This window comes from Nicotiana sylvestris, chromosome 5 (genome assembly GCF_000393655.2).
Source record: "Nicotiana sylvestris chromosome 5, ASM39365v2, whole genome shotgun sequence".
In the NCBI taxonomy this organism is placed as follows: domain Eukaryota; kingdom Viridiplantae; phylum Streptophyta; class Magnoliopsida; order Solanales; family Solanaceae; genus Nicotiana; species Nicotiana sylvestris.
The window spans coordinates 57,414,537-57,425,350 of record NC_091061.1 but is presented as its reverse complement, the minus strand read 5'-3'; the positions used below and the strand labels follow the sequence as shown (position 1 = coordinate 57,425,350).

Below are 10,814 nucleotides of genomic sequence, written 5' to 3'. Positions count from 1 at the left end.
AGTTCAACTCATATCCTAAAAGTTTCAATTCATATCCTAAAAATTCAACTCATATCCTAAAATTTCAATTTATATCCTACAAGTTCAATTCACAAGAACAAAACCTAAAAACTAAAAGTTATATTCATATCCTACGAGTTTAAACATAAACTAAAAGTTCAAGTCATATCCTAAAGGTTCAATACATATGCTAAAGGTTCAATTTATTTCCTAAAAGTTCAACTCATATCCTAAAAGTTTCAATTCATATCCTAAAAATTCAACTCATATCCTAAAATTTCAATTTATATCCTACAAGTTCAATTCACAAGAACAAAACCTAAAAACTAAAAGTTATATTCATATCCTACGAGTTTAAACATAAACTAAAAGTTCAAGTCATATCCTAAAGGTTCAATACATATGCTAAAGGTTCAATTTATTTCCTAAAAGTTCAACTCATATCCTAAAAGTTTCAATTCATATCCTAAAAATTCAACTCATATCCTAAAATTTCAATTTATATCCTACAAGTTCAATTCACAAGAACAAAACCTAAAAACTAAAAGTTATATTCATATCCTACGAGTTTAAACATAAACTAAAAGTTCAAGTCATATCCTAAAGGTTCAATACATATGCTAAAGGTTCAATTTATTTCCTAAAAGTTCAACTCATATCCTAAAAGTTTCAATTCATATCCTAAAAATTCAACTCATATCCTAAAATTTCAATTTATATCCTACAAGTTCAATTCACAAGAACAAAACCTAAAAACTAAAAGTTATATTCATATCCTACGAGTTTAAACATAAACTAAAAGTTCAAGTCATATCCTAAAGGTTCAATACATATGCTAAAGGTTCAATTTATTTCCTAAAAGTTCAACTCATATCCTAAAAGTTTCAATTCATATCCTAAAAATTCAACTCATATCCTAAAATTTCAACTTATATGCTACAAGTTCAATTCATAAGAACAAAACCTAAAAACTAAAAGTTATATTCATATCCTACGAGTTTAAACATAAATTAAAAGTTCAAGTCATATCCTAAAGGTTCAATACATATGTTAAAGGTTCAATTTATTTCCTAAAAGTTCAACTCATATCCTAAAAGATTCAATTCATATCCTAATAATTCAACTCATATCCTAAAATTTCAGTGTATATCCTACAAGTTCAATTCACAAGAACAAAACCTAAAAACTAAAAGTTCTATTCATATCCTACGAGTTTAAACATATCCTAAAAGTTCAAGTCATATCCTAAAGGTTCAATACATATGCTAAAGGTTCAATTTATTTCCTAAAAGTTCAACTTATATCCTAAAAGTTTCAATACATATGCTAAATACAATGTTAAATAAAGTTAAATACAATGTTAAATAAAATTTTAACATTTCTATAAACCCTAGATTTCTATAAACCCTCGATTTTTATAAAATGTTAAATAATGATAAATACAACCTAAACCCTAGGTTTCTATAAAATACAATGTTAAATAATCAATTGAAACACTAGTCATTTGAAACTAATTCTTAGCTAATAAATAAAACATTATAAGCTTACATAAAAGATATAAATTGTAATTCTAACCTAGAATTTTTAGGAGGTGGAGAAGGAGAGAGACGCAGCAGCGGCAGAGGCGACGGCGACGGGGCGACGGCAGCTAGGCGGTGGTCGTTGGTGTCGTGGGTGGGGCCTCTGGTGCTAGGAGTTGCAAGGGGGGGATTTGAGTGTGAGAGAGAAAAGAGAGATTTTGGGAAATTTTTAGAGAACTATTAAAGAGCTTGAAATAATACATTAAAAGAGAGAACTATTAAAGAGTTTAAATTATATTACAATAATTATTTTTATGTATGAAATATTTTTAAAACTTGTATACGTGTAATATTGGGTTGGTTTGGTATCGGTTTGATTTTTTTTAGTTAAAACCAAACCAAACTAATTATGGTCGGATTTTTTTTGTAACACCAAATAAATCAAACAAAACCATAGTCGGATTGGTGCGGTTTGTCTCGAATTATCGGTTTGACTCGAATTATCGGTTTGACTCGAATTATCGGTTTGGTGCGGTTTGTCGGTTTCCTTTGTACACCCCTAATTACAATTACTATATTAAAAAATACCTTAATTAGGTTAGATGCAGCTCATTCAATAAACAAGCACTATCACAAATCCACATTGTAACATGGCATGTTTAGAAGTTGAGCTTTGTATTCTTGCCATATGCAAGTATTGGCAAATGAAAAAGAGCCTTTCCCCAGTACATTAGTTAGTCCTAATTAATATTTCAACATACTTACGTCCAAATAGTGTGACCCCATTGCAAAACAATTCACTTTGGCTTAAAATGTACTGTAAAATATGTTGATTTATATCGGGAGTTTTGGCTAATATTACATATGGGGACTTTTCTTATCCTTTTACCTTTCATTGAAAATACACTTCGGGGTCGTTTGGTAGGGTGCATAAGAATAATGCTGAATATGATGTATTAGTAATGCTGGTATTAGTTATGCTTGCATTAGTTATGTTGATATTAGTTATGCTGACATATTTCTTATCCATTGTTTGGTTGGATGTATTAAAGCATTGCACAATTTCTAAAAGAATAGCTTGTTTACAAAAATATCCTCAAAACCAGTTCATCACTCTCTAACTTTTTAAAAGAAATATATGTTGAGAAATGTTTTTATATGAAAAAGTTTAAAAAAATTATTTGATTTGTCTACCTATATTGAAATATAGAACTAAATATTTATTTATAAAAAAAGAAATATGCTAAGTATTTATTTATTTATTAGAGATATACTTTTATTTCTCACTATTTGGATTATTTTAAACTTGCATTAATATAATAACTAGCACATTTTAATCAAGCATAAATTTTGAAGGACAATTTTGTCTTTAACTAAGCTAATGCATGCATTAAAAACCATTGCATTGCTAATACCATGATTTTCTATGCATTAGTTATGCATAGGATAATACCAAATAGAATGTATAACTGATGCTTGCATAAATAATGCATAGGTTCAAAATATCTACCAAACAATGTATTATTAATACACAAAGCTAATGCATACATTATTTTATCTAATGCATCCTACCAAACGATCCCTCCAGTATAAAGGGCTTTTGTACTTATTATCATAGCCCCGCGCGCGCACTCTCTCTCTCTCCCAATATTTTAATCAGATTATGATTCTTTGTTCAACTTTTACAAATTGATCTCAAATTTCTTGTAAGAACAATTGAAAATATGACCAACAAGGGGTGTGGTGGAGTGGTAAGTACTCCTTCATCCTTAACTAGAGGTCTCGGATTCGAGTCGCCTTTGTTAGGGAGCGCTTTACTCCAATGTGGGATTTTCGACGCGAATCAAATATGGTTACCAGACACCGGATGGGAAACCAAAAAAGACAATTTAAAACATGATCTAAATTAGTTAGAATTAGTTCAACTTGATCGATCTGCTGAGGAAGGAAGTCGACCAAATTCTTTATTTGCCAAATCTTGCTTCCTTCTCTAATACTAACAATGTTGGCTATAAAGCCCAAGAAAAAACAGCATATTCTCCTTGAAATACTTTAGAAAACAGTTTTTTATATTATTTAAAACTAAGAATTTTATCATAGTTCTCATAATTTAATAAAGTAAAGGTGTCGAATCTCGTCGAAAGGTGAAGAGATATATTAGTTTACATATTTTTATTTTCATTTCAAAAAATTCTTTAGGACGGAGCGGTCATGTGACTGAAGTGTTGAATCATTGCACTTACATCTCTAACCTAAGTGGCATAAGATGGAGCTACACCAAATTTGAATCTAAAATTCTAAGACGGTAAGGTGCAGTGTGTTATTACGAACTCCTACTTCAAGTCAAAATAAGTGTATTTGGATGTACCTAGCTAGATCAATTTACAATTGATTAGTCACGGGCTCACAGCTCTCGGATCTTACCACCAAGGTTGTGGTGTGAGAAGTCTCGTGTTTGAATTTTAAAAATAAAAAAACGGTTGATACAGAATGCTTCTTTTTAATGGGTACAAACTATAGGATACAAATTTGGATTAATCGAAATTTTAGAATGAGTATTAAACACTAGCCGCAAGACAACGATTAGAACTCTGATCCTAATCATGAAATGCAAATTGCAGGAAAGTTAAAGGGGTTTAGAAAATTTCACCCAAATAGGTCCAAAGCCGCAGCTAGTTTTGTCTTCTTGCAAACATTTTGCGGGGCCCGCCAAATGTTTATTACTTCTGTTTCAATTTATGTGAACCTGTTTGATTGGACACGGAGTTTAAGAAAAAAATGGATACTTTTGTAATTTGTGGTTCTAAACAAGTCCAAATGGGGCCCAGAGTATTTATGTGGTTATAAAGTTTCTCATTAAGGGTAGAGTTGTAACTTTAAGCTAAATTGTTACCAAATTTAGAAAGGATTCATTGTTTTTGGAACAGACCAAAAAGAAAATAGGTAAATATAAAGTGGAACAGATGTATTTTTTATTCAATTGTAACGGCTGCCTATCAGCTAAAATACCATTTTCGCTCTTCACCTCCCCCTTTATATACGAACCTTCCTATCTCTTTCGCTCAAACACCCAACTCTTCTTTTCACCTTCAATTCAAAAGTTTCTCTTCTCTTCTCTTTCACCTAACTCTTTTAACAAAAATCTCATGGCTAGGGGAGGCAATAAGCTCACAAAGCTCAAATCAGTTTTGAAGAAAATGCAATCTTTCAAGGTAGGCCGCGGTATCAACGAGAGCCTTGTACTAGCCACCAATAATTCTTACTCTGACGAAGATTCATATTCCTATGATAGTCATTGCTCCATGAAAGACCAGCACACTGTCTACGTTGGCAAATCACGTCGCCGTTACTTTGTCAGCTCTGAGGTCGTCTACCATCCACTCTTCAGGGAACTTGTTGAAAGGTCAGGTAATTCAGAAGATTCAATCGCTGTTGCCTGTGAAGTTGTTCTCTTTGAACACTTGCTTTGGATGCTCGAAAATGCAGATCCTCACCAGCCAGAGTCCTTGGATGAACTTGTCGAATTTTACTCTTGCTGAACTATTTTACATTGCGGAATTCATCAAAAAGGAAAAAGAAATAAAGATATTGCATGAGGAGGGATTCCCCGCAGTCAGCTTATTTAGCGCTATTAGGAAAATGGTAGAGATGATTAATTGCTTACATGGGTGTAACGATTCGCGAAAAATTATATTTATAGTACTTTGTATTACATGTATTAATAAATATATATACAAGTGTTGGGATGTATATATGCATAATACCCTTACATTTTTTCTGAAGCAACGTTTAAACAAATTAACTAATTTACATTCTATCATCCCTTGAATCTAAGTAAAAAGTACAATGTGAAGATTAAATAATATACTATCTATCTCATTCTATGAAACTGCATCGCTCTTAACACCAAGCTTGCACCTCTTAAATTTAGTAAACTTGAAATTAGAGGGAAATCAAATGAGCATGCATGTAGCAAGAATAAACAGTATGATTTTGCTTATTACAATAAGAGCAGATCTGAATGGTTTACTTTCCTTCTGGCTACCCTTTCTTATCTGCGCTAATACTTTTGTTTACCCTCCAATTTGGAGAACAATTAAATTTTATATTGTGGTTTTAAGGACATGTGATTTCGTTCAATACTACTTCCTCCGTTTCATATTATATGAGGTAGTTTGATTCGGCACGGAGATTAAGAAAAAAAAAGACTTTTGAAACTTGTGGTCTTAAAAGCTTAAGGAGTAAAAAGTTTGTGGGTCATGACATTTGTGTAGCTATAAAAGCTTCTCATTAAGGGTAAATGGGTAAAATGAAAGAGTTTAAAGTTGAATTATTTCCAAATTTAGAAATGTGTCCTTTGTTTTGGAACAGACGAAAAAGGAAAGTACCTCATTTAATATGAAACGAAGGGAGTAATTGATAAGCAAGAAAATAAACGAATAAATTAGAGAATAAAATAAATCAAACAAGTATGATAGCCACGCCTCGACCTCAACTTGGGGTAGTCTCGAGGTGGGATAGTAAGAATAGTAAATGATAATGCAACTCTGATGAACAGTAAGTGAAATAGCAGGGAAGTAATGATTGTATATATTCTTATCAGTGAACAATGATCATGCTTACAAATGATTGGGATCCCTCTTTATATAATAGAGGATTCCTAAATAAGGTACACTTCTAATTGTAGTAGGAAACCATATTAACATCTAATTAATCGCTGTAGATTGATTCGTTCCGAGATACACGCCACGATCCTTGACCAATCGCGGATATCTCGCCTTTTCCGTTATCAAGCTATGTCGATGTCACTCGAAGTCTGGCTCTTTCTGGCCGCAATCAAGGTCGACCTTGGTCCGGACTCGACGTCCTAGCTCTTTGACATGACATTCCTATCTCGACCAAATAATAAAATCGAGTAGCCCCGATTTCTACCGTATATAGATAGTACCCTCGTTTCTTAGAGTAAAATGATAAGAAACGACTTGAGCCTTGGCTTTCTGGAGACCCCGATAATGATATCATCCCCGTTACGTAAGTGATCGAAGTGACCTAAACGTGCCATCGATACAGTTTCCCAAACCATTAATGCTTCCCAGTGGACGGTCGGCCACTAGCACCACTGAACCATCGTCGCGAATCTATAAATACAGGCTTTTTGGTTGAATCAAAATTTTACTTTCACCTCCACCAAGTTTTCTATGACTCTTACTCTCTCCATCTCTTCTCTTTCATCACTTGTTGAGTGAACTTTGCTAGTACCAAAAATACCAAATTTCACCTTTTTCAACTTCCTTCTACCTGAATTAATGGCGAACACTCCAAGACCACCCCACAAAAGGAGAAGGCTTCTTCCTCTTCTTCCCGGCTGGCCGATGATAAAACGCCGGTGGAACCGCTCCCTCACGAGTATGTTCCCGGTCCTTGTGTCTTAAAATCCGACTTTAAAGTCGAGAACCCTCCATCGGTCCCTAGACAGTGTGAACACGTGTCGAGATACGTCTGCTCGATAACAACGGGCCATCTCGAGGCTGTGAAGAGAGACTGTAACTGGGGGTCCGAGGTCGTGTTACAAATCCCTTCTCCTGAAGAAAGTATTACAACCCAATTGTCGCCGACTTTTGCAAGATGTAGCGGGTCACCCTCGGCCAGGTTCATCCCTCATTTTGGCGTATAGTGATCATGCTCCGCTTTATTTCTAGCAAGGCTGAGGGGTTGGATTTCACTCTCATCCACCTCATGCGGTTATATCGACCTCAACTTTTTTTCGAGGGTTGATCAAGCTCCAACGTCAAGCAATGAAGGCCTTGTTCGCGAGCGTCGATGAGAACAAGGGCCAGGCTTGGATGAGCCGGTTCATACGAGTAAGGACCTGCGACCTCATCGCATAAGAGAAATTGTCATTCCTCGAGAAGTGGAACCCCGATCGTAAGTAACGTATTACTCATTAGTCTTCGTACTTAATTTTTTGCTTTATGTAATGCCTTCATCTGCTATGCAGCGGTTGTTTAGATGCCTCACATGATCCTCGACCTCGAACACTGGGTTCGAAAGTTGGCCTCGACTTTTTTCCATGTTGAGCGCTGCTGGCATGACTTGGCAAGGGGCAGATGGGAGGCCAAGAATCATGGTAAGCTTATCCTGTACGCTTTTGATGCCTTTTCTGAAATGTTTCTTTTTATTTATACTTGACTCCCTTTTATGCAGGCCTCGGGTACGTTGCTGAAATGAGGCCGGCCCCGCTTGGGGAAGAAGTCGAGTCCTTGATTCCAAAGTTGGGAAAAAATAACAAGAGGAAAAGGGTCTCGAAGTCTGAGAACCCCCAACCTAAAAAGGCTCCAGCTCGAAGACGTAGAAGAAATGTCATCCCTCTGACTATAGAGTCGGTCCACCAGTTGGGGGAATAAGAAGAGGAAGATGAGGGCGATGACTAGGCGCTAGTGGTTCGAGCAAGGAAGTAGGTCGAGACCGCCAAGCCTTCCAAGCCTGAGGCGATTGTTGAGACCTAGCCTCATGATAAGGAGGCCTCGAAGAAAGATTCGAGCAAAGCCCCCAAATCGTTTGAGGTTAAGGTTATCCCTCGGACATCAACGAACATACCGGAGGGGGACGGTTCTGAGACCACAGGGCTGAATAGAGCGCCCCGAGCGATTCGCTCAAGGTTGTGATAGTAGGTCACTCTCCTTCTCTACCGGCCTTATTCGAGGAGGCTATAAGGTATGCTCGGGCTCTACACACCTCTAACATAGGCAGAGTCCCCAATAAAGAGGATCCTTTTTCGGGATTGCTTTACCAGGGTCGATGATGTCGCTAATCTCAGTGAAGCATCTTCCCTCTTAGAAGAGGCCCAATGCCTTTTATCTCGAGTAAGTGCTAATCCCCATTGATGCAATTTTCTTTTCCTTCTTCTCCCTTTAACCTAGCTTATATCTTTCTTCTCATATAGGCTTTTACCAAGTCTCGGGCCGATTTGAGTCAATGCAAGGTCGAGCTTCAGAAGACCTTGGAGGAGAAGAATGCTTTGAAGTTCCTTTGCAGTCAAAATGATAAAGAGCTCAGGGATCTTCGAGCAGACTTGGCCTAGGCTTGTAAGGAAGAGGCCAATCTGAACGAGCAGGTAAATGTTCTTTTAAAAACATATGGGCTTGACCCAAGAGTGAAGGCTAGCACCTCGATGTCTCAGTTGCAGCAAAAGATTGAAATGATCGAGCTGCTTTGGGGGGAAGTCAATCAAGTTAAAGCTGACTACAATGGGTGGAAAGAGAACATGGACCGCCTAGCTGCAGAGAAAGAGGCTGCCTTCGTGCGGTTGTTATCAGCCCATGCCAAAAGAATCGATGAATTCAAGACCGAGCTTATTGAGGCTAAGGCGGAGGTCAAAAAGGTAAATGCCTTAGCTGACAAGTTCATAGCCGTGTATCTTGATAATGCTGAGGCTTCCCAAACTCAACTAAGGGAGGCCGCCGATCGAGCGCGATGGAGTAATGACCTGGCCAAGTGCCAATCTCGGAGGGAGACCCTCGAGGAAATCCATACTCGAGGTTTTGACCTCTCCAAGGAGATAGCACAAGCTAAGGTGCTTGAAGCCGATGCTAGGTTACTTGCCTCCTCTGATGATGACGATGATGATGAAGGCATCCAGGATGGGCTTGATAACGGCGAGGGTCCTGAAGGGGAAGCTCCCCCCGAGGGAGAAATTAGCCCTGATCATAGTTAGGATTTTATTTTTCCTTTTCTCTTTTGTAAGACCCTTGTCGGTCCCTTGTCGATATTTTGACATATATAAAAAGAAATTTCTCTTTTGAATGCCTCCTCAAATTTTGTCTTCAAACATTGTTTCGTGCCTTGTACAATTTTAGCTTATTTTTATGTTTCAACAATATGTTCGAGGTTTTAGTTTTAAATGACTTGATCGAAGCCACAATAATAATACTGCTTTTATAGTCGAATTCGAGTGAAGCCTGAATTTGAAGTGAAAAGACCCTTAGGTTTGTTTTGAACGACACAGGATCCTCGATCAGTTAGACGAGTAGGTTCCTATTTGAATTCAGGATCGCGGGACCCTTAGGTTCAAATAGAGTGAGAACGTGTTCTTGAACTCAAAGTGTGTTGGCCTTTGGGCTCTTTGAGTTGGGCCGATGTGGCCTCCAAATGATGGCTAATTTTTCCCTCTTTCGGCTTAAAAACATAGTAAAGTTTTCTTATGCCTTAGCATGTATATTTTTTTTATTTTTTTTTGTACCCATTGGGGTTTTTGAGGGTTTAGTGTTGATCGAAACCCTTTTTTTGTGCCTTAGCACACGTTTGTATTTGAATAATTTGATACCTCTTAAGGTTTTTCGAGGGTCGATCTTATCGAAGCCCTTTGATTATTTTGCTGAGGGTAGCCCTTTTTAACCGGTTTTTGGAGAACTCCAAGGCCTGCTTTTATTGTGGGGTTCGGACATCTTCGAGCCGCGTTAGTTTGGCCGTAACCTTTGGGTGTGACCCTTGGTCTTACTTTCCCATTAACACTTCGAACTTGTTCGAAGTGTTAGTCCCCGAGAATGATGGCCTTAGCCTACAAATCGAGGGGTGCCTCTTTAAGGTCTTTAGGTAATTCGAACATGTTGGTTTTTGACGGCAGCCCCCGAGTAGGGGGTAACCATTCGAGATGTATTTATACTTGACCCTTGAGCCATTTACCGTTCGAGGTATAGTTGTACTTGGCCCTTGAGCCATTTTTCACAAAAATCATAAGCATGGAGCTTGTATAGTAGAAAGTTTTCTTTGAGGCACAGGATATTTGATAAGGAAAAATTCTTCTTTGAATAATTTATAAATGCTTACATGTTTTGCCATTGGGTCTCGATTAATCTACATTGACACAGTTCATTCGACCATTTTGCCCATTACAATGTTTCCTTATCGAGCCTTTTTGACACGAAGTATTTTCCCTTGCAAAAACAAATCATCATAGGGTGATGCCCTCCAGTATTCGAGGTTGAATATAGAGAAGCCTTGGATACTGTTGAATTGTCCCCAGGTAGCACATATAATTGTTGCCTCGTTAAAAACCTCGCCAGAAAACCCCATTTTGGATAAAAATCGATCTAAGGGAAAAAGAGTGCAACACTTGCTTGAAAACCTAAGGTCCTCGTGTTGAAGAGGTTCTTGACGTCTTCGATCGAACACCTGCAATAAGTTAGTGTCAAATACAAATGGAAAGGGAGGAAATCATACCTTAGAAATAATATCGTTTGAGGAGTGATATATTCCAATTGTTTAGCAATTGCTCACCCTCTATTGTGCCAAGTT

The 10,814-nt window shown here is 37.2% G+C and overlaps 1 protein-coding gene across 1 annotated transcript; it reads left to right on the top strand.

Annotated features, from left to right (window-relative positions):
* The first annotated feature begins 4,571 nt into the window (after positions 1-4,571).
* Positions 4,572-5,270, top strand: LOC104239579 (auxin-responsive protein SAUR76-like). Its single transcript, XM_009794242.2, has one exon. It carries the CDS (start codon positions 4,667-4,669, stop codon positions 5,057-5,059), a length of 393 nt encoding a protein of 130 aa, XP_009792544.1. The 5' UTR covers positions 4,572-4,666; the 3' UTR covers positions 5,060-5,270.
* Positions 5,271-10,814: the final 5,544 nt, after the last annotated feature.

Excerpts from the sequence above, each read along its gene's own strand:
- LOC104239579 (XM_009794242.2), top strand. The coding sequence starts at position 4,667 with ATGGCTAGGGGAGGCAATAAGCTCACAAAGCTCAAATCAGTTTTGAAG.